This window comes from Hyperolius riggenbachi, chromosome 7 (genome assembly GCF_040937935.1).
Source record: "Hyperolius riggenbachi isolate aHypRig1 chromosome 7, aHypRig1.pri, whole genome shotgun sequence".
In the NCBI taxonomy this organism is placed as follows: Eukaryota; Metazoa; Chordata; class Amphibia; order Anura; family Hyperoliidae; genus Hyperolius; species Hyperolius riggenbachi.
The window spans coordinates 39,074,761-39,099,427 of NC_090652.1; the positions used below are offsets into that span (position 1 = coordinate 39,074,761).

Sequence of the window (24,667 nt, forward strand, 5' to 3'; positions counted from 1 at the left end):
CAATAAAAAAAAGTTTTTTGAAGTTCCAAGCGAGCGTAGCGTCTCCATTCGCTAGTAACTTCAAAAAGCTGCTCCTGCTTGAATGGGTGCTTTATTGCCTGAAGAGTCCCATGTTTTGGAGTACAACAATGTAACTAAAAATATTCTAAAGGACAACTGAAGTGAGAGTGCAATGGAGGCTGCCATATTTATTTTCTTTTAAACTCTGCAAATTGCTTTCCTGACCTGCTGATCCCTTGATTCTAATATCATTACCCATAGACCCTGAACAAGCATGCAGATCAGATGTTTGACTTACATTTGACTGGATTAGCCGCATGCTTGTTTCAGGTGTGCGATTCAGACACTACTAATGCATAAAAGATCAGCAGGATTCCAGGCAACTGATATTTAAATTGTTGAAATAAATTTGTCAACCTCTATATCCCTTCCAGTTCAGTTGTTCTAGAAATCAGCGGGTATGTCAGCTATAATAGCCTCACCAATCTTCCTTCAGTAAATTTTGGTGGATTGGGGTACATGCAGCTCTCATCCACTCCCAGCGATACCAACTTCTCTTACTGTGTTATCTTCAGTGTACCCCAACTAGTGAGATCTCAATTGATCCCTGTGGCCGATAGCATGCCAACACGCTGGGGAGCAGACACACACGTGGCCAGACACATTACCCAGCAGGCAGCCAATTGCTAGCAAGACTGCGGAACAAAACCCCAACCCGTTAGGTCCGCCTCCTTGCAGACTTTGTCAGGGTGTGAATGGTGTGGGATTGGCCGGCCTGCCCTTAACCCCCTTGCCATTACAATTGTGTCGGCAAGGGGGCGGCGCAGCACTTTGAAAAAAAAATATTTTTTTTTAAATCATGTAGCGAGCCCAGGGCTCACTACATGATAGCCGCTGATAAGCGGCATCCCCCTACCTAAGCCGATCACCGCCGGTGCTCTCTGAAAGCAGGAAATCCCAGGAAATCCCGTCCAGTTCCATGGCGACGGGGCGGGATGACGTCACCGACGTCATGGACGTCGGGACCTCAGAGGGAATCCTGATCCACCCCTCAGCGCTGCCTGGCACTGATTGGCCAGGCTGCGCAAGGGGTCTGGAGGGGGGGCGGCGCGGTGGGTAGCGGCGAATCGGCGGTGAGCGGCGGCGATCGAAATATGCACGCAGCTAGCAAAGTGCTAGCTGCGTACAATTAAAAAATATTATTCAAATCGGCCTAGCGGGGCCTGAGAAATCCTCCTGCGCAGGTTACCCCGAGCTGAGCTCGGGATAACCGGCAAGGAGGTTAATGTCCTTCCCACCCCTACATGGGCAGTCTCTGCAAAAAAACATTCAGCTTGGCTTGTTTACTTCAGCTCTGGATGGCACAGCAGTCATTGCTATTTACAACATCATTCACTATAAGGTATCCCCAGCATCATTTTCCTTATATAGCCCCACATATGTAATACCATTGCCACAGATGCAGAAGCCTGTCATATCAATAGTCACATATTATCATCAGTAACAGAGACCCTACTCATAATGCATAATTGGCAGCCAAATTTTTAAATCCATTATTTATTAACCTTACTTAAAGTGGATCCGAGGTGAACTTTTACACATTGCATAATTGTGTTCCTTTCCTATTGTTTATAGAGCATTCCTCAAGCTAAATACTTTTTTGTTTAAATACTCTAATTCCCTATAAACTAAAAGAGCCACACCCACAGATTTTCAGAGAGCCTTGGCAGTAGCAAGGGCTCATGGGAGCTCAGTCTGGGCAGGAGGAGGGGGAGGTGTTACTAGCCATTGATTTCAGAGGCAGAGGGGAGGAGGGAGGAGGAGAGGGAATTAGGCTGATGGCTTAAAATACAGATACGCCTGCCTCTTTGTAATGTTTACAAACAACATGGCTGCTGTCATTGTATCACAGGAATAAATAATCATATTCTATTAAAACTGTTTGAAGCTATATTTGCTGTGTAAACCATCTAAACTTTAGATAAGATATATAAACAAGTTACTTGTTATAGTTAGTTTTCCATCTCGGATCGCTTTAACCACTTGAGGACTGTAGGCTTACACCCCCCCAGTGACCAGGCTATTTTTTACAATTTAGGCAACTGCAGCTTTAAGGCCTCGCTGCAGGGTGGTACAACTCAGCACACAAGGGATCCCCCCCTTTTCTGCCCACCAACAGAGCTTTCTGTTGGTGGGCTCTGATCTCTGCTGGGGTGTTTGTTTATTTTTTTATCAATATTTATTTATTTTTTAAATACATTTTACTATTATTTGTTTTTTTAACCCCTCCCTCCCCCGCCAACCAATCCCAGCAATCGGCTTTCATAGACATCAGCCTATGAGAGCCGATCGCTCTCTGTGCCTCCCAGGGGGACAGCCCCAGTACAACGCTTCCGTAGATCGCAGCGCTGTACACAGTAAATAGATGGCGGTTTCGCCGCCTAACAGTCTCCTAGCAGCAAATGCTCCGTCATTGAAGCTGAGATCCATGCGTGATCGCCTGCAAAACCCCACCCCAGGACTTGATGTCAATTGGGGTTAGGCAGTCCAGGGGCTGCCGCCACGTTCACGCCCATCAGCATGATGCGGTAGGAAGGTAGTTCATTATAAAAGGGAGTAAGCAATCCATCCTGCACATATCCAGTGTAAACAGGAAGGGGTGTTAATCTAATGGAGGTTCTTCTGACTCGTCCCTATTCAAATAATGATGGAAAAAGTATTTGCCAGGCTTCTATTTTGAGATATTTTTACATGTATTTTTTTTATTATTTATAACAGTGACATCTTGTACCATCAGTCCCAATGGCAGGAGTGATTAAAGACATCCTCCGACAAGCCCTGAAAGACATCTCTGAAAAATCCTTAAAATCCTTAAAGCGGAAGCTTTCTGAAATTGATCTCCCTAAACACAATAAGATTCCGTTAAGTGATCTGGAAGATAAAGATGCGGAAGGAGTGGTGGATCTTATCATCAGCCATTATACCATCCAAGATGGGCCTGAGATAGTAGTGAGAGCCCTGCATGATATTAATGAGCGCCAAGTGAGTGCAGAACTTCAAGAAAAGTTTGAAGGTAAAGAAAATATGGACCAATTTTTGGGGTTTATTCAATTATTCTTTTAAATAATTCAGGAAGCATCATCTAATCTTTCACCTAATCAATATAAATATCTTTAAAGAGACTCCGTAACAAAAATTGCATCCTGTTTTTTATCATCCTACAAGTTCCAAAAGCTATTCTAATGTGTTCTGCCTTACTGCAGCACTTTCTACTATAACAGTCTCTGTAATAAATCAATGTATCTTTCCCCTGTCAGACTTGTCGGCCTGTGTCTGGAAGGCTGCCAAGTTCTTCAGTGTTGTGGTTCTGCTATGAACTCCCCCTTCCAGGCCCCTCTATGCACACTGCCTGTGTATTATTTAGATTAGGGTAGCTTCTCTCTTCTCTCTTATCTTTTACAAGCTGGATAAATCGTCCTCTGAGCTGGCTGGGCTTTCACATACTGAAGAATTACAGACAAGGGCAAAGCTATTTGCAGGAAGAAACGAGCAGTCTGAAACTTCAGTGCATGAGAACAGGGGGAAAGAAACACACAAATGATCTCTTGAGATTCAAAAGGAAGGCTGTATACAGCCTGCTTGTGTATGGATGTATTTTCTATGTGTGGACATACTGTACATCAACCTACTTCCTGTTTTGGTGGCCATTTTGTTTGTTTATAAACAAACTTTTTAAAACTGTTTTTAATCACTTTTAATGTGGCGGGGAGCGGCGAAATTGTGACAGAGGGTAATAGGAGATGTCCCCTAACACACTGGTATGTTTACTTTTGTGCGATTTTAACAATACAGATTCTCTTTAACACAAACCCTAGGCGTCGGAAAACGAAAACCCCTTCATACTTTATACATATACCTGCTCGCATATGAAATAAGACAGTGTGTTTACTGAGGTGTCCTTACACGGGCAATCTTGGTCTCACAGAAATGTATTTCACAAATAAAGATACCAGTCTTTTCATACGTACCCACAGGGCTGGTCCGTTTGGACCTTCAGTGTGCAAACACTATCTGTGCATAGTCATTTTACTGGCAGTTGGTGAATGACAACCTGAGAACTTCTGTATCATAGCAGTACTTAGTTCTGCATAGCTAGTGCTTTTTTGTTATGTAATGGTCCTTTTACCTTAAGTTATCCATTCATAGATTGATAACAACTAAAGTCTTGCTATTTAATGACTACTCCACCATGAAGTAGCAATCCATGTACCAAATGCCACCTCTTGACCTTGGTCAGATTGAGAGCGCACAGGTTGCCTGGTTTAGGTGGGGAGGAAAGTGATAGGTAAAAAATAATAATACTGTCACGGACGATTGCGGGGCCGCAGGCGCGTCCTGGAACCGCCCGTGAAGAAAAGAACGATCGCACTCGATTCCTGCATCGATTGCGCTTCAAAACGGTACAATCTGGGTTGAGTGTGTAGGGACAGCTGAAGTCCTTTTCTTAGCAAAGAGAGCACCATTCCAAAGGCTGGATGGCTCTTTTGATACGCTAATGAGCCTGAGCCTAATCTGCCCCAGAGAGTCCCTGGCTTCAAGCTGTGCTGATGGCCCATCCATCAGGTATAAGGTGACAAGCACCATGGCAGGAGCACTCTAGTTGGGCTAAAAGCCAGACCCACTGGCTCATTCCCAGCAGGGGAGGCGACACCTCGCTGGCTGCTCCAAACTTCAAAGAGCCTTTGCCTGGGAATAACCTGAGTCTCATAGCAAATCCATAACTTCCCAGATCTGTCATATTTCTGGGGTTCCTGAGATGGCAGCTTCACCAAACGTGGGGGAAGTGTAGCATGAGCCCCGGTGCTGGTTCTGAGGAAGTTTCAGAACATTCTGAGGTAAGGACTGCCAGTTAGGCAGTTTGAAAAGGCCCTGATGATACCACAGGGGTCCCACCCCTCATGTCTGGTATCAGGGCGCTGGGTAAATCGAGACAGACCTGAAAATGTTAATAAATCTGCCCTGACCTGTACGGTTCTGTGAGATAGAGCCCATATATGGGTAGATATGATTTCTAGCCCCAGTACAAGGGGAGGGCTCATCTCATCTTTGAAGGGGGTGTATGGCTCCCCGCCCTCACTCCCTCCTACTGAAGCAGGGGCATAAGAATGGCTGAGGACCCAAACTCAGTGTCCTCCACACTGAACCATCTTGCACTCATCAGATGCCAGCTTGAGGATATGCTGGCATCCACCTGGTCTGAACTCTGAACTCTGGACTTTGAAACCAAGAACTTTATGATTCTTCCCACAATAAGGACATCTTTCCAGGAACTAAGTATTTTTCTCCCTTCTTTTATTTTTCATACTGGCTATTACTGTCTTAATAATTGTGATTTTTAATAATTGTCTGTATATATTAATTATTTATATTGCGTGAATAAACGACTTTCTCCAAGTCATTCACTTTCCGCTACCCTGCTTATCAGCACACACAGAAATGATCCCGGGTCTCTGAAGATACGCTACTGTTTGTTTGTTGTTGGCTAGACAGAATATCGTGTGTTTAACCGTTTTATTCGCAGGATTAGTCAGTCAGTTAGTGGGCCCCACGGTCCCATGATAACCGCGGTGGTGGCAGTTTACTCTGAACCAGTGGGTGAAGTGGTAATCACCCGTGTCTCACAGGCTCCCTTCTGAGTTGTCTGCGGCTAATTCTTAACGGTTCCTGCGCATTGACTGCGACCAGAGTTCGCACGATCCGTGCGCTGGCACCGTTTAGAAGGCTAAGTGCGGTCAGCCACAAGGGCTCCAGTGACAGTGTTAGGCAGCGGTTGGGACCTGTGTTGTGCTGAAAGTATCTGCGATAGCGCTAGCGCTATCGAGAAACGAACTAATTCGTTGGTGTAGCTGGAAGGCAATATATTTTTTATATATACAGAGAGACTGTGTAGCCAGTACCCCTCCCCAAAAGTTTTATTTTATTTGGCATGGAAATGTCCGGGAACTACAAGAAAATGGGCCTGGCGGACCTGCAAAATCTTTGCCAAGAGAGAGGCATTGATGTCGGCCGCAAGAAACAACAGGACCTGGTAACAGAATTGTTTCAATGGGATACCCAGCAACTGCGGGAGCCGGGAGTGTCCGCTGAAGTGGATACCAGCCCATCTGACAATCGAGGGGAACCAGAGACTGAGACTCCTGACCGTACAGAGGTTGTGCATCCTGAGGGCCCTGCATCAACAGTTACGCCGGAGAATGTCAGTGTGGACCCCAATCCCAGAGTTTCTGACAGTACTCGCCCGGAACCGGCCAGTACTGGACTGTCCGTTTGTACTGATCCGCTAATGCAGCAGGCATTACAAAAGCTGATGGACACTGACCTGGACAAGTACCTGCAGTACATGCGTGAGGAGCGCCAAATGCGGGAGGAACGGGAGCGGCAAGCCGCTGCTGCTGCAGCCGCTGAGCGAGAACGGGAGCGCCAACGACAGCATGAGCTAAACATGGCAAAAGTGCAACAGGCCAGCCGGAGTTCACCGCCCAGCCTCCCTGCTGAAGGAGCTGCACCACCCGTAAGTGCAAAATTTAAATTTGCTAATATTGAAAAAGACACAGACATTGACTTGTTTTTGCGGTCTTTTGAAAAAGCATGCCGTCAGTATCGTCTGTCCCAAGACCAGTGGGCCAGACATCTGACACCGTTGCTGCGCTACAAAGCGCTTGATGCCTTCGCAGAATTGCCTGCGGAGAAGGATAATGATTATGCTGCTATAAAGGACGCTATCATTACTAAGTACCAGCTGACGCCAGAAGCCTATCGGAAAAAGTTCAGGGCCTGGCAGAAAAAGCCTTCTGATTCGTACCGAGATGTGGCCAGCAGCTTGCTCACCACACTCCGCCAGTGGACACTAGGCCTCACCAAAGGGTCTTATGATGTCCTGGAGGACTTGATAGTCCTGGAACAATTTCTGAACATTTGCCCTGCTGATGTACGACAGTTTGTGTTAGAACGCAGGCCGGCTTCAGCCACTGTCGCTGCAGACCTTGCTGAGACTTTTGCAACTACCCGGGTGGCTGATACCCGCAGAACTGTCCCATCCAGCTGGAGAGGAGGTCAGCCCAATACCTCGGCAGACCCTCCTGCCCCTGTGAGCCGTCCGCCACAGAGGCCACCCAGCGCAGCTGCTGCACCCAGGCCTGCAGCGCCTGGAGACGTCACCTGTCACTACTGCCGCCAGCCCGGACACATGAAGTTCGACTGCCCGGAGCGGAGACAGACACCACCAGCACCTGGATCATCTGCATCACCTGCACCTCACCCACAGCAGAGGCAGCCCGCCAGCGAACCACAGCCTGGATCATCAGATTGTGTCCTGTTTGCCCGCGGAAAGGAAATCCGCGACCGAACCGACCAGCAGCAACTTGTTAGAGTGAACGGCAAAGTTGTCACCGGATTCCGAGACACCGGAGCTGACATCACGTTAGTTCACTCACACCTTGTACCAAAGGAGAGCATCAGCTCCAGCCGATCCCTTGCCCTTACTGGAGTAGAGGGCACCCTTTTCCACATAGCCCACGCAAGAGTGAAGCTGGATTGGGGAGTGGGAGGGGTCCACGAAAGGGTTGTTGGGGTTATGAAGGATCTCCCAGTCCCTGTGTTGCTGGGGACTGATTTGGGCAAGCTTGTGTCCTACTATGAACCTGCCACGACCGCCTTGTCGCTCACGGAAGGAGACGGACTCTCCACCCACCACCAGGTACTTTATACACTTGGGGGAGCACCAGGGGGAGGTGGGTTGAATGTGCCCAGTTCAAGGGTACCAGGTTCAATAGTGCCTGCTTCAAAGGCACCTGAGTTTGATGTACAGGCTGTCTGTTGTGATGATGCTGTAACTGTACCTGAGTTTCTTGTACAACCTGTCTGTAATGAAAAAATGTCTATACCTGTCAATGTCATTACTGCATGCAATGATGATTTGAGTAATGCCCGTCTGTGCCATTCTGACAGTGTACCTGTGCTAGCAGTACCGCGCAGCTGCACTGCTCAGAACCCGAGCTCAGAACAGGTGGAGGGGGTTCCGGCCTCCTCCCCCTCCTCTGACCGCAGGGATGAGACCTTTCAGCCGCTGGCCTCGTGTAACATGAGCCAGTTGGCTGAAACTGACAGTGCCATATTCTCAGCCGCACTACAAAGTGACCCAAGCCTGGAGGTGCTCAGGCAGCAAGCCGCTGAGCCCCTCGCAGACGGGGCCGCTTTCAAGGTGTACTGGGAAGGTGGGAGACTGTACAGTGAGTCTGTACAGCCCCCTACAGGTAGATCCCACGCGGATACCAAGTGGCTTGTGGTCCCGAGTGCGTTCAGGGGACATGTGCTGAAATCCGCACATGGTAATCCTCTGACAGGGCACTCGGGTGTCCGCAAGACACTCGCCGGTATTCGGAAACAGTTTTATTGGCCCCGGATGAACAGGGATGTAGCCAACTACTGCAGGGCATGTGCCGTCTGTCAGGAGCTGGGAAGGTCCAGGGATTCCCGCGGGGTTCCCTTAGGTCCACAGCCACTCAGCAGGGGAACCCTGCGTGGGCTGGCTGTTGACCTAACCAACCCACTGCCCGTTGTCAGCAGTCCCGGCAGACACCACGTCCGACTGCAGTGGCGCAAACGCCCTGTCCAGAACGGTCCATGTTGGGTCAACCCTGAGGGTAGCAGATCGCGACCGGTCCAGGGGAACCGAGCCACAGGCTCCAATAGGTTTTCCCGCCGTACCGGCAACTCGAGGCCCGTCAGCCAGGTTAGCGGCGCCGCCACACATCTTGCGGATGAGTGGCTAAGCCACGGACAAGGGGGAGGGCTGTCACGGACGATTGCGGGGACGCAGGCGCGTCCTGGAACCGCCCGTGAAGAAAAGAACGATCGCACTCGATTCCTGCATCGATTGCGCTTCAAAACGGTACAATCTGGGTTGAGTGTGTAGGGACAGCTGAAGTCCTTTTCTTAGCAAAGAGAGCACCATTCCAAAGGCTGGATGGCTCTTTTGATATGCTAATGAGCCTGAGCCTAATCTGCCCCAGAGAGTCCCTGGCTTCAAGCTGTGCTGATGGCCCATCCATCAGGTATAAGGTGACAAGCACCATGGCAGGAGCACTCTAGTTGGGCTAAAAGCCAGACCCACTGGCTCATTCCCAGCAGGGGAGGCGACACCTCGCTGGCTGCTCCAATCTTCAAAGAGCCTTTGCCTGGGAATAACCTGAGTCTCATAGCAAATCCATAACTTCCCAGATCTGTCATATTTCTGGGGTTCCTGAGATGGCAGCTTCACCAAACGTGGGGGAAGTGTAGCATGAGCCCCGGTGCTGGTTCTGAGGAAGTTTCAGAACATTCTGAGGTAAGGACTGCCAGTTAGGCAGTTTGAAAAGGCCCTGATGATACCACAGGGGTCCCACCCCTCATGTCTGGTATCAGGGCGCTGGGTAAATCGAGACAGACCTGAAAATGTTAATAAATCTGCCCTGACCTGTACGGTTCTGTGAGATAGAGCCCATATATGGGTAGATATGATTTCTAGCCCCAGTACAAGGGGAGGGCTCATCTCATCTTTGAAGGGGGTGTATGGCTCCCCGCCCTCACTCCCTCCTACTGAAGCAGGGGCATAAGAATGGCTGAGGACCCAAACTCAGTGTCCTCCACACTGAACCATCTTGCACTCATCAGATGCCAGCTTGAGGATATGCTGGCATCCACCTGGTCTGAACTCTGAACTCTGGACTTTGAAACCAAGAACTTTATGATTCTTCCCACAATAAGGACATCTTTCCAGGAACTAAGTATTTTTCTCCCTTCTTTTATTTTTCATACTGGCTATTACTGTCTTAATAATTGTGATTTTTAATAATTGTCTGTATATATTAATTATTTATATTGCGTGAATAAACGACTTTCTCCAAGTCATTCACTTTCCGCTACCCTGCTTATCAGCACACACAGAAATGATCCCGGGTCTCTGAAGATACGCTACTGTTTGTTTGTTGTTGGCTAGACAGAATATCGTGTGTTTAACCGTTTTATTCGCAGGATTAGTCAGTCAGTTAGTGGGCCCCACGGTCCCATGATAACCGCGGTGGTGGCAGTTTACTCTGAACCAGTGGGTGAAGTGGTAATCACCCGTGTCTCACAGGCTCCCTTCTGAGTTGTCTGCGGCTAATTCTTAACGGTTCCTGCGCATTGACTGCGACCAGAGTTCGCACGATCCGTGCGCTGGCACCGTTTAGAAGGCTAAGTGCGGTCAGCCACAAGGGCTCCAGTGACAAATACAATTTGTAGACATAGGCTTAAAGGGAACCGAGCATCATTTTTAACTCCCAGGGCAGCTCTATAGCAAATTAAAAACACATGCTAACAATGTGGTTCATTTCTAAAAAAAAAAAAAAACATTTTACCTCAAATTTTTACATTAAAGGGTTAAACAAGCAGAATCCCTCTACTTCCTGGTCCGCATGGAGCATGGACAGACTGACAACAGATGATGGAAGGCAGATAAGAAGTCACGTAATTAGACTTAAATACCCACAAACAAACTCATCAAGCATACTGTGGGGAGATGAGTCTTCCCCCCTGTACTTCAAACAGAAAACATTAGTCACACTTGAAGAATATCACACCAAACCCTGGATAATGGCAGCGAAAAGGTAGCAGGGAGGTGAACTTCTCAAACATGGCAGCCGTTTCAGCTATTTGAAGCCAGGAGCTGCTAAGATTTAATGGGCAGTGCTTACCGGTATCTTCTTCAACATGTGCTAGAAATAATGGTTAGAACTTATCTTCTGTTTTAAGGGAAATGTGTCATTTTATTGTATCATATGTGACCAATGTAATTACAGAAGTTAAAAAAAATGTTAAAATATTGATACATTTGATGTATTTTTCAAAGCACCAGCTGCAAGTTTAACTGGTAATAGTGAGAAAATGAGAGAGACACATTACTGTCATGGTAAACAATTCTCTAACATTACAATAGCAAAGTCCCCAGACTTGATGCTTGATAACCAGGACCTAATGTTATCTGCCTTATCTCTATGGGTCTATTTTGTGCTAAGTTCATAAAGAATAATTATATTTATATATAAAATGGCACACACTTAAAAAAGGAGAAACCAAGCCATAAATGGATGAGTTATGCTAATTCCTCAGTAATGGTTGCATGTACGAAATTCAGCATTTACCTATTTTAGTCTGGTCAGAGTGATCTTCTTTGCTCTTGCACTACATCATGACCTCCTACAGTGCACTCTGGGTCAATTGCTGCATCACATCCAGTACTAGTAGGGATGGTTGGAAATGCAGATTTCCGATTCCAAGGAAATTCCGATTTCCATCAATGCCGATTACCAATTCTGTGGATTTCTGATTTCTGCTTCCATTTCCGAGAAGTCTTTTTTTGGCCATTTTTTTCATTCTCTGATTGGCCAAATACTTTTGAGTTGACTCTGCATCCTCTGATTGATCCAATACTTGTGAGTTCTGTGATCGGACTAAAATTACCCAGCTGCGGTAATTGTGGATTTCCACAGATATCCGTCTTCCAATTTTAGCGTTCCGAACGGAATTGCCGATTTATGATCAGAAATGTGGAAATTTCATTTCTGCAGAATCCAAATGAGCATCCCTACTAGCAACAGAAAGGGGGTGGTTATCTGCAGGGTAGCATTTTTTTTTTTACATTCAGAGACTGCTATAAAGAGTGGGAGAGAGCCTAGAGGTCAGCTTAGGACAGGCATGGGCAAACTTGGCCCTCCAGCTGTTAAGGAACTACAAGTTCCACAATGCATTTGCCTTTATGAGTCATGACTGTGGCTGTCAGACTCCTGCAATGCATTGTGGGACTTGTAGTTCCTTAACAGCTGGAGGGCCAAGTTTGCACATGCCTGGCTTAGGACAACTCTAGATATAAAAGAGGCTTTTAACTTTCTGCACTTGCCGTAACTTATATTACATTCAGTGAGGAACTGCAGAAAGCAATTTGTGCACGAATGTGGCTTCAGAATGCTTGCTATTTAGAATTCACAATGTTAAACTACCACCATCTCTTTTTTCAGATGAAGATGATGAGATGAACATCATAGAGAAGACACCAAGAAAAAGACGAAAAAAAGGTAAGAAGGATGTGTAGGATATTTTAGTTGCAAATCTCATAAAAGAGAAACATGCACTGATCAGCCTATATCAGGCATGGGCAAACTTGGCCCTTCAGCTGTTAAGGAACTACAAGTCCCACAATGCATAGCAGGAGTCTGACAGCCACAGTCATGACTCATAAAGGCAAATGCATTGTGGGACTTGTACTTCTGTAACAGCTGGAAGGCCGAGTTTGCCCATGCTTGGCCTAGACATTAACCTCCCTGGCGGTACAATAAATCCGCCAGGGGGCAGCGCAGCACTTTTTTTTTTTTTTAAGCATGTATCTAGCCTAGCGCTAGCTACATGCTTCCCCCCTCACTTCGCTATCCCTCCCACCCCTCCGATCGCCGCCAGCGCTTTTACCCTGCAGGGAATCCCGTTCTGAACGGGATTCCCTGTATGGGCTTCCCCGCCGCTATGGTGATGATCGCGATGACGTCACCGACGTCATCGACGTCGTGACGTCAGCGGGCGTTCCGATGCACCCCTCAGCGCTGCCTGGCACTGATTGGCCAGGCAGCGAAAGGGGTCTGGGGGGGGGCGACGCGGCGGATAGCAGCGAATCGGCGGGTAGCGGCGGCAATTGTTATGCACATGCAGCTAACAAAGTGCTAGCTGCGTGTAGCAAAAAAAAAAGTATGTAAATCGGCCCAGCAGGGCCTGAGCGGCACCCTCTGGCGGCTTACCCCGTGTCACACACGGGGTTACCGCCAAGGAGGTTAAATACAGCTGCAAAATATTCTACAGGCTCTCTTTGAGCTGCCAAATCAAATCTGCCCCATTGAGTCAATGACGTCACAAGACCTAGTCTGAAGGTGTCATGTGGTATTCGGCACCAAGTTAGCCATATTAGCAGCAGATCTTTTCACATACATAGTGTCAATGCAAGCAATTACAAAACTTTATTTACAGAAAAAATTTGCATGACTCCCAGATTTTGATTACGTAAACAGGGCAAGCTTGAACATCCTGCTTGTTTATTGGTTTGAATGCTTTTACATATAATACATACTCGATTATTAGCCAAAGTGGCACAAAAGTAGCGGTCTAGGCTTACTCTCTAGTCATACTCTTCTACCGAGTGGTGATGCTGTGTGTCAATTTAAGGATAAATGAACTCTGGTCCCCCGGCATGTAACTCGTTCCAGATTGGTACGTGCGCAATGTTTCCTGGAGTGTACCCGGCATGTGAAACGGCTAGTTGTCTCAGGATAAAATAATGAAGTAGCTATGTGCCCTTAGAAATCAATATTAGGTAGATATTACTGCCTCAGTATAAGTATCCAGTTGTCACCAACCTTTTAGTCTAGGTAGCCAGAGCACCCCCTAAAGAAGGCACCCAGATTGCCCCTTAAGTTTCAGTAAGCAGATGCCCCCCCCCCCCCAGCTATAGCTAGCCACATGTTCCCCCTCCAGTATAGGTAGCCAGATGACTCCCAGTGTAGGGTGCCACTGGAGCCAAGGAGAGATGCGTGAAATACTTACATCACCAGCATACCAGCATCACTTTTTGCATCTGATCTCTACATGGGGGAAGGAGGGGGACCACTAAACTATCAGGGAAATGTGTGTAAATGGGGAGAGAGGTCCCTAGATCACCAAGGAATTTTATAAAAGGGAAGGAGGTTGACTAGACGTTCAGGGAAATCTATTTAAAGAACGAATGGGGTCACTCGACCACCAGGGAAATGTATATGAGGGAAGAGGGCCCACTCAGCTACCAGGGAAATGTATGTAAAGTTGTATGGGTCCAATAGTTCAACATGGAATTTAATATAATAGAAGGGGGTCCATTAGACAACCAGGGAAATCTATGGGGGGAGGAGAGGGTGACCACTATACCATGGATGATGAGTACTTAAGTTGGGATAGGACTAGACCACCAGGGAATAGTACATAAGGGGGACCACCAGTTTAGGTTAGATAAGAGGTACCCACACTTTTTCAGCTTGCGAGCTACTTTTAAAATTAGCTAGTCAAAATTATCTACTGTACCTGTGTACAATTTTAAGAGCACAATTGTATGTACAGAATGGAAAATGTAGTGTGATCGGGATCTACTATGAAGTCCTTCATGATCTACCCAATGACCACCTGTGGGTTAGATCCATAAATATTTGGTCAGAGACATCTTTGTCCTAATTCTGATTCTGTACATTACCACAATTCATTTTAAATGAAACAACTCAGATATAGTTTAGACGTTCAGCTTTAGTGGGGTGAACAAAACAATTGTATAAAAATGTGAGGTAATTAAAGCATTTTTTAATCCCTTCATTTCAGTGGCTCAAGAGTAATTGGACAAATGTAATAACTGGAAATAAAATACAGGTGAAACTCAAAAAATTAGAATTTCGTGCAAAAGTCCATTTCTTTCAGTAATTGATCTTATTAGGTAAAACTAATAAATGGCATAGGAACCCTTTTCAGGTGTTTGGATGAATTCGCTGATCAGAGTCTGACACTTTGAGCCTCGAATATTGAACATTGTCATAATATTCTAATGGTCTAAGATTGTGATTTTGAGGTTTTCATAAGTTGTAAGCCATAATCTTCAAACTTATAACAAATAAAGGCTTGAAATATCTTGCTTTGCATGTAATGAGTCTATTTCATTTATTAGTTTCACCTTTTAACTTGAATTACTGAAATAAATGGACTTTTGCACAATATTCAAATTTTTTTAAATTATACTTGTAATTTCTAGTACTTGGTTGAAAACACATTGCTAGCAATGACAGCCTAAAGTCTTGGACTTGTATAAACCACTGGGGAAGTCTGCATAAAAGGGGAGAAGGAAGATTATCAGTGAAAACTATATGGAGGTGTTAACCACTAGATCACTATAGAATAGCATATAAAGGTGTACCACTAAACCACCAGGGAAGTCTATATATGGGGAGAGGGAACCACAAGACTACCAGACAAATGGGCACTGTTTAAAAGGAAATAAATGTCGGAAACAGTAAATTCAGGCGCATGAGGCATGTGGACAAAAAGGGCGCCGCTATAGAATGCCATATTAATTATCGTTTGAAGAGCGCCCACGGGGAAAAAAGGGCGCTCGCGTAAAATAACGTTTTGTCATTACATTTTTGATAATGTATGTTTTCCACATTTCCCCACGATCATTGTCGTTAACATATTAAAATTTTATCCCTTACTGTTTGTAAAACATTATTATTCACAAAATAAAGCGATCAGTACGTAACGTAAATTGTAATATATTTTATCCTTTACTGTTTTTAAAACATTATTCTCCACACAATAAAGCGATCACTAAGGGGGGTCTTAGGTTTAGGCACCACCAGGGGGGTCTTAGATATAGGCACCACCAGGGGGGTTTTAGGTTTAGCCACCACCAGGGGGGTCTTTGGTTTAGGCACCACCAGGGGGGTCTAAGGTTTAGGCACCACCAGGGGGGTCTTGGGTTTAGGCACCACCAGGGGGGTCTTAGGTTTAGGCACCACCAGGGGTTCTAGAGGTTAGGGGTAGCTACAGTGAGGGTTCTGTGTGAGAGTAGGGTTAGGTATAGTTTTAGTAAAATTTTAGTAATACTTACTAATGTTTTACCACACTTATTACGAACTCAGTTATATTTATATCATCGTTAAACAATATTTTCAGATTTTATTATAAGAAGAAACAATAAATGATGGTTATTCACAATAATATACAATCACAACGATTAAACATATATTATCGTTTTTTTAAGAAACGTAATTATAAGTTTCACTTTTGAAACAGGGAAGATTAACATTTTCACAATTGCCGATTTCATACACATTATTTAATGATTTATAAATTTGTAAAACATTATTTTTAAACGAAATACGGCACAATAATTTTTATAAACGCTATTAGTGCTTATCGTTTACACCCCGCGCCCTTTTTTCCCGACGCCCTTTTTTGACGTACTCTTAAATGTCAGTCTCCATATCCCACTCGCGTTAGATGTGCTTTAGCGTGAACCTTACATAGGAGAAAAAAAGTGGAGTTGTACTTACCTGGGTCTTCTTCCAGCCCCCATAGTATCTGAAGTCCCTTGGTGTCCTTCCAGGCCCCTCCGTTGTGCCGCTATTACTCCAACTAAAGTCTGGCTCAGTCATGGACTGTGACACATGTACGAGAGCATTCTTTGCATGCGCAGTTGGAAGTTGTATGAACGCATGCACATGCACAGAACACTCAGAACAGCACATGGGGTAACAGCAGCACAAGGGTTGGACTGTGAGGAGACAGAGGGACCTCAGATACTGCAAGGGGCTGGAAAATGTCTCAAGTAAGCACAACTCTATTATAGGGTGCACTGGGAGGCTGGGAAAACTGTTGCAGGACATATATTGCCATCATTAAGGGTTCTCTCGGAAGCTGGAGGCACATTTGGTAAGTGGACAGAGAGCCTAAAGACACACTTGGGGATGCACTGAAAGACTAGGTATACCTTCAGGGGTACACAAGGAGACTGGGAGCACACATAGGGTTGCATTGGAAAACTGGGGCAGATTTATGGGGTGCACTAGGAGGTGGGAGGCACAATTAGGTAGTGCATCACTAAGCCACCACAGAGATACACAATGTACACAAAGGCATATACAAAGACGTACTTATTATATAACCCCGAGCAAATGTGTCACCAAGTTGTGGGAGTCACCACAGAGAAAATAGGAAGGGAGGGTGAACATCAAGAGAAGGGAAGACATAAATTCATTGGATGCCCTGATTTATTGTTATGCTCCTGCACACATGTAGGGCCCTTAATGTCAGGAAAACGTGTACACACGCTGGATGCAATTCAGCCAATGACTACCCCTGCCAAGAATCTAGCGTGTACACCACTCCCGATGTGAGCTGTCCCAGCTGCCAGAACTGCAGTGCTCTGCACACAGCTGATCACATTGCCTTCTCCAACCATATGGTATCAGTCTTTGTGAGATACATGCTTTTTGGCTTCTTTTGTGTTGAGAGACTGGCTCGGGACTCACATAGGCAGCACACGGCATTATAGAAGGTGAATGGCAGAGCTCTCTCCGCACTATAGGATAAAATCACTGAGGCACACTTTAAAGGGGGCGTGGCTTAAGCTGGAAGTGGCCTCAGACAAAGACAAGTGACTTTTGAGTACGTTAGGTACTAGTTACAGTTGTTAGAGAAATGTATTTCATTTTTATAGAGGCAGTGACATATTTCGAGTTTAGGTCCCCTTTAGCCATTACACTAGTGTCTACCTAAAGAAGCTTGTAGGTAGGTAGCCAGGAGGTGGTGATGAGGCAACAGCAGTCTCTGGCCCTTATTCTGGCTACTCCTTCCTGACTAGTAGCATCTCCAACTCCCATCTACCTCACCATTTCTTTAGGTCGGAACTTGGCCACACTGGGGCAGATCTATGCATCTAGAGTCTTAATTATTTATTTTATTCACTTTGGGGGGGTGGGGTGAAAAGTACTTATGTGCAAAACTACAGTAGTCACTTCGTTAAAATCCAGCAATAATCGTTTGAAACCCAGGACTATCCTTGACAATCAAAACAAATATGATAGCTATGTTGTCATTTGAACTACCAGCTAATGAGAATAAATATTTTCTTTCCTTTGCCATTAAAGCCAGATCATTGAGAAGCCACACAAATGGATTTCCTACTCCTTCCAACCATCACTTCCAGAGACTATGCCATGGAAAAGAAAATACCTGTTATTCTCCTCAGAGGACATCACCACAAGGTTCAGCAACAGAGTTGACTCTAACTCAATCAACCAATTATCAGCCCATATGTGCAAGAAAAGCTCTAAATATGGGCTTAGGATGTAACATAATATCTAATAATCAACTGACTATCAGAAGAGTGAGAGGGGAATCTCTGCCTGATATCACATTGAAGACCCTGACTAAGCAAGCTGTTATAAGTATGACGGAGGATCACAAAGGCAAAGCTCATATATACGCCAAACTTTTATTCATGTACTTTGTGCCATTTGAAGAATTTAAAATATGGGCAAGATGCACAAACTTTGACGGCTCTGGAGGTAAAAGAGCCATTCCTGCGAACTTGCGTACCGCTATTATGAAACAAGTCAGAAAAAAATTTGGGCTCTTGTCCCCAGAGGCAAAAAGAGATATTAAAAAAACAATCAATCAGCTCCTTCGGGACAATCCACCCAAATCTGAATGGCCTCTTATGTTTTGAATTTTCGTGTTTGTTTTTTTAACATGTTTTTATTTATTTTTTAATCCAGTGAAAAAGAATTTGGACTTTTTTTTGCTTTTTCTCTACACTGTCTCCCTTGTTTAATATGTTCCTATTATGAAGCATACCCTGACAGCTTCTGCATGCTGGTGGAAGTATTGCCTCTGGCTACCTTGGACTTCCAAAGCCCCCAGCAGGTGTCCAAATCCTGTCTGGAGAAAGCCCTTTTGTTGCTCTGGCCTATCTGTGGGCTGTGTATTGAGCTGGCTCTCTGGCCTCATCATGTAGCAAGTGTGGCATTTTTAGCTTCAAGAATTCAGCAGTATGGATGGCTCTGCCTAGGAAAACTCACAAAGAAGTATGTGATCAGTTTGATCAGCTGATAGATTTGTAAGCCCTTGATTTGCTGGTCATGATGATCATGTGTCAAACCAGTCATCACAACAAATCATAACCTTACAAATCTATCAGCTGATCAAACTGAGCACATGCTTCTCCATGAGTTCTCCTAGGCAGGGCAATCCCTACTCAGCAGCAGTGCTAGAACATTGCACTGCTTGGCCTGAGTCTCTGGACATCCCTGGTCCTGTTCCTGATCTTTCCCTGTACCTGCTGACAGGGGTGTAACTAAACTTAACAGGGTCCCCCTGCAAAAATGGTAGCACGGGGCCCCTTGGTCCCCAAACCCCATGCAGGTCATGATTGGGAGCCAGCAAATGGCAGCAGAGTGTTCCGCTGTTAAGCAGCATTTGTAAGCAGGAGAAAATAACACATGCTCCTGCACACGGTATTTGTAAACAAACAGGGAGGTTTTTTTGCTAATTAGCTGCACTGGCGGTTGGGGAAAGAAAAGAGGAGGGCCCTCCAAAGCCTCTGGGCCCCCTGCTGATCTGTTGTTGAACTTGCATTCTGTCCTGACCTGCATCTTGCATTCTACCGTCTGTACCGTGCATGGTTCTATATGTGTATATTTGTATATATTAACCTCCTTGCCGGTCTAATTCCCCCGGCAAGGAGGCAGCGCAGCACTTTTTTTAAAAAAAATTTTTTAAATCATGTAGCGAGCCCAGGGCTCGCTACATGATAGCCGCTGAGCAGCGGCAGCTCTTCAGCCACTCCGATCGCTACCGGCGATCGGAGTAAGCAGGAAATCCCGTTCAGAACTTGATTTCCTGCGGGGCTTCCCCGGTCACCATGGCGACGGGGCGGGATGACGTCACCGACGTCATCGACGTCGGGACGTCATAGGGAATCCCGGGCCACCCCTCAGCGCTGCATGGCCCTGATTGGCCAGGCTGCGCAAGGGGTCTGGACGGGGGGGGGTCAGCGCGACGTTGCGGATAGCGGCGGATCGGCGGCGAGCGGCGGCGATCGGATGTATCAAGCAGCTAGCAAAGTGCTACCTGCTTGTAACAAAAAAAAATGATGCAAATCGGCCCAGCGGGGCCTGAGAAATCCTCCTGCGCAGGTTACCCCGAGCTGAGCTCGGGATAACCGGCAAGGAGGTTAACAGTGTGCGTATATATGTGTGTATGTGTATATATATATACACACACACACACACACACACACACACACACTACAGACCAGAAGTTTGGACACACCTTCTCATTCTAAGAGTTTTCTTTACTTCCATGACCATGAACATTGTAGATTCACACTGAAGGCATGAAGGCATCCAAACTATGAATTAACACATGTGGAAGTATAGTACATAACCAAAAAGTGTGAAACAACGGAAAATATGTCATATTCTAGGTTCTTCAAAGTAGACACCTTTTGCTTTGATTATTGCTTTGCACACTCTTGGCATTCTCTTGATGAGCTTCAAGAGGTAGTCACCTGAAATGGTCTTCCAACCATCTTGAAGGTGTTCCCAGGGATGCTTAGCACTTGTTGGCCCTTTTGCCTCTACTCTGCGGTTCAGCTAACCCCAAACCATCTCGATTGAGTTCAGGTCTGTTGACTGTGGAGGCCAGGTCATCTGGCGCAGCACCCCGCGTACATCAAAAAAGGGCATCGGGAAAAAGGGGCGCGTGGTGTAAACGATAAGCAATATTATCGTTTATAAAAATATTGTGTAGAATTTTGTTTACAAATAGTGTTTTAAGAATTTATAAATCATTAAATAATGTGTATGAAATCGGCAATTCTTAAAACGTTAATCTTCCCTGTTTCTAAAGTGAAACTTATAATTATGTTTGTTAAAAATACAGTAATATTTGTTTAAACATTATAATTATATATTGTTATGAATCATCTTGATTTATTGTTTATTATTATAATAAAATGTGAAAATATTGTTTATAACAATTATATTAATATAAGTAAATTCATAATAACTGTTGATTAGTATTATTAAAATTGTACTAAAACTATACCTAACCCTACTCTCACACAGAACCCTCCCTGTACCTATCCCTAACCCCTAGACCCCCTGGTGGTGCCTAAACCTAAGACCCCCCCTGGTGGTGCCTAAACCTAAGACTCCCCTGGGGGGGCCTAAACCTAGGACCCCCCTGGTGGTGCCTAAACCTAAGACCCCCCTGGTGGTGCCTAAACCTAGGACTCCCCTGGGGGTGCCTAAACCTAAGACCCTCCTGATGGTGCCTAAACCTAAGACTCCCCTGGTGGTGCCTAAACCTAAGACTCCCCTGGTGGTGCCTAAACCTAAGACCCCCCTGGTGGTGCCTAAACCTAAGACCCCCCTGGTGGTGCCTAAACCTAAGACTCCCCTGGTGGTGCCTAAAACTAACCACCCCAAAGCCCTCCCTGTACCTATCCCTAACCCTAGACCCCCTGGTGGTGCCTAAACCTAAGACCCCCCTGGTGGTGCCTAAACCTAAGACCCCCTATGGATAATAATGTTTTACAAACATTAATAAATAAAAAAATTAAATAAAAAAATTTAAATAATGTTTTTGGGTGGATAATAATGTTTTAGAAATGTTTTACAAATAGTAAGTGTAAAAAATATATTGCAATTTACATTACGTACTGATCGCTTTATTTTGTGAATAATAATGTTTTACAAACAGTAAGGGTTAAAATGTTAAATAATGTTTTAACTAAACAGGATAAATATGTTTAGTATTTTTATAAACGCTATTCGTCACGGGCTCATTTTGTAAAGTTAAATCATCACAAGCACAGTTATAAAACATTAAAAATCTCTGGGCGCCGTTTGTAAAACGTTAATAATCTCCGGTGCCCTTTTTTCCCTGTTCGGCGCCCATTAAACAATATTTATAATGGGAGTGAATGGGGCGCCCTTTTTGTCCACTTGTCTCATGCGCCCAAATCTCCTGCTTCCCAGCACCCCATCATTCTCCTTCCTGGTCAAATAGCCCTTACACAGCCTGGAGGTGTGTTTGGGGTCATTGGCCTCGATTCATCATTGTCTTTGAGATAACTTTTTCCAGTTTGTTAAATTACCGAATTCGAAGTTTAGCGATTTCTAGCTGTATTCATCAAGGTTTTTCAGCATTCGGTGTGAATTCGATAACAATTCGGTAAACATTCGGTAACGTGTCGATATTTCCATTTTACAGCAGTAATTTAACACAAGGCCATAAGATTCCCATGGAATTGTGGGTAAAAGGCAGTCCTTTGAGCACTACGTAGCAACATTCTGAATAGGGCTTTACACCTGGACCAGGATTCTGGAAGTGGTTGGGACAATCCCACAATTTGATAGGAGCCTTTTCTAAAAAATTATAGTGCAGCTAGCAAAATTAGTTAACCCTGGCACTGCCTATGTTCTCTTACAAGATGATTCAAGAGAAATGCAGATGTCGTGTTATAGCAAATAAATCTATTCTCTTACAAATTTATATGGTTGCAGACCTTATTCTTGCCCTTCTGCGCCTTTGAATCACTCTCAGCTGATACATAACCACTTCAAATGGCTCCATCTTCTCTGTCAGCAATGATCTGACAGGAATAACGACAGAGCAGTGAAGGAGATAACTAATCCTAAATGTAACGCTAAACCACGCCCACTTTCTTTTTCATTAATTGCACTTTCTTCCGTTTTAGCGAATCGTTACCGAATCGTTAACGAATGTTCGCTAACAGCTGTAGATAACTTTGATGAATCCTGAAATGAAGTTAACAAATTCGGTATTTTACCAAACTGTTGTTAACAAATTTGCTAAGTGTTGATGAATCGAGGCCATTGTCCTGTTAAAAATTAATGATGGTCCAACTAAACGCAAACCGGATGGAATAGCATGCCGCTGCAAGATGCTGTGGTAGCCATTCTGGTTCAGTATGCCTTCAATTTTGAATAAATCCACAACAGTGTCACCAGCAAAGCACCCCCACACCATCACACCTCCTCCATGCTTCACGGTGGGAACCAGGCATGTAGAAACCAACCGTTCACCTTTTCTACGTCGCTCAAAGACAGTGGTTGGAACCAAAAATCTCAAATTTGGACTCGTCAGACCAAAGCACAGATTTCCACTGGTCTAATGTCAATTTCTTGTGTTCTTAAAGGGACTCCGAGCAGTGCAGACACTATGGAAAGATGCATATCATTTTAAAGCTCTCTTTCTCCCCTTTAAATGATATATAAACTGTCGCCCTACGCCTTTTAGTTTTCGCTATTTTCTCAAAGTCAGCAGCTCCATTCAGCAGAATGGAGCTGCTGACTTTAGGAAAAAGTCGCCCTGTGTAATACAATGTAACTATGGAAAGATGGATATCATTTTAAAGCTCTCTTTCTCCTCTTTCTGACAACCCCTAAATCGTCGCCCCAAGCATTTTAGTTTTCTCTATTTTCGCAATCGAAATCGCGGCCGCGGCAAATTCGATCATGAAAATAGCGAAAACTAAAAGGTGTAGGGCGACGGTTTATATATCATTGGAAAGAGGAGAAAGAGAGCTTTAAAATGATATGCATCTTTCCATAGATTCTGCACTGCTCGGAGTCCCTTTAATCTTTAGCCCAAACAAGTCTCTTCTGCTTGTTTTCTGTACTTAGCAGTGGTTTCCTAGCAGATATTCTACCATGAAGACCTGATTCACACAGTCTCCTCTTAACAGTTGTTCTAGAGATGTGTCTGCTGCTAGAACTCTGTGTGGCATTGACCTGGTCTCTAATCTGAGCTGCTGTTAACCTGCGATTTCTGAGGCTGGTGACTCGGATGAACTTATCCTCCGCAGCAGAGGTGACTCTTGGTATTCCTTTCCTGGGGCGGTCTGCATGTGAGCCAGTTTCTTTGTAGCGTTTGATAGTTTTTGAGACTGCACTTGGGGACACTTTCAAAGTTTTCCCAATTTTTCGGACCGACTGACCTTCATTTCTTAAAGTAATGATGACCACTCGTTTTTCTTTACTTAGCTGCTTTTTTCTTGCCATAATACAAATTCTATCAGTCTATTCAGTAGGACTATCAGCTGTGTATCCACCTGACTTCTCCACAACGCAACTGATGGTCCCAACCCTATTTATAAGGCAAAAAATCCCACTTATTAAACCTGACAGGGCACACCTGTGAAGTGAAAAACATTTTAGGTGACTACCTCTTGAAGCTCATCAAGAGAATGCCAAGAGTGTGCAAAGCAGTAATCAAAGCAAAAGGTGGCTACTTTGAAGAACCTAGAATATGACATATTTTCAGTTGTTTCTCACTTTTTGGTTATGTACTATACTTCCACATGTGTTAATTCATAGTTTGGATGCCTTCAGTGTGAATCTACAATGTTCATAGTCAGGAGAATAAAGAAAACTCTTTGAATAAGAAGGTGTGTCCAAACTTTTGTCTGTAGTGTGTATATATATATATATATATATATATATATATATATATATATATATATATAGTATTTATGTATATAGTTAGATAGGTTTGTTGAGGTTCTTTGCAATAAACATTACTACATTGTCTCTTGTCTCAGTCTGAGGCTAGTCGTGCACTTTGCAGAATTTTTCAGGAGTGGGCTACTGAAAAACACGTGCAATTCTGCAAAAGTGTGCTCCAAGTCCCAGCCTCAGTGTTTGCTGTAAACTGTGGGGACTCCATGGAAATGTGTCCAGTTTCATAACAATTCCTTCTTTTAGTCTCAATTACCATTCCTGTTTCTCCTGCTGCATTTTACTTCGACACATTTCACTATAGAACTTATGCAAAAACATAGAGTATATCAAAACTCCATCAACCCTTCATTCCCCAGGATACACACTTTTTCCAGACACCATCATTTCAGAGTATTGGTCAACAGAGCTACCAAACACTATCCTAAATTTAACCTAGCATTCACTTCAGTACTGTCCAAGATTCCATCCCCAACCACAGGAATAAA

At 44.7% G+C, this 24,667-nt stretch overlaps 1 protein-coding gene across 1 annotated transcript in view; it reads left to right on the plus strand.

The window, feature by feature from the left end:
- LOC137525983 (uncharacterized) overlaps positions 1-18,358 on the plus strand; it is a 20,887-nt gene extending 2,529 nt beyond the window's left edge. The window contains exons 2-4 of the mRNA XM_068247193.1: positions 2,779-3,073; positions 12,093-12,149; positions 17,778-18,358. Coding sequence (XP_068103294.1) covers positions 2,803-3,073; positions 12,093-12,149; positions 17,778-18,358 — 909 coding nt within the window. The 5' untranslated portion in view covers positions 2,779-2,802. The remainder of the gene's footprint in view (positions 1-2,778; positions 3,074-12,092; positions 12,150-17,777) is intronic.
- Positions 18,359-24,667: the final 6,309 nt, after the last annotated feature.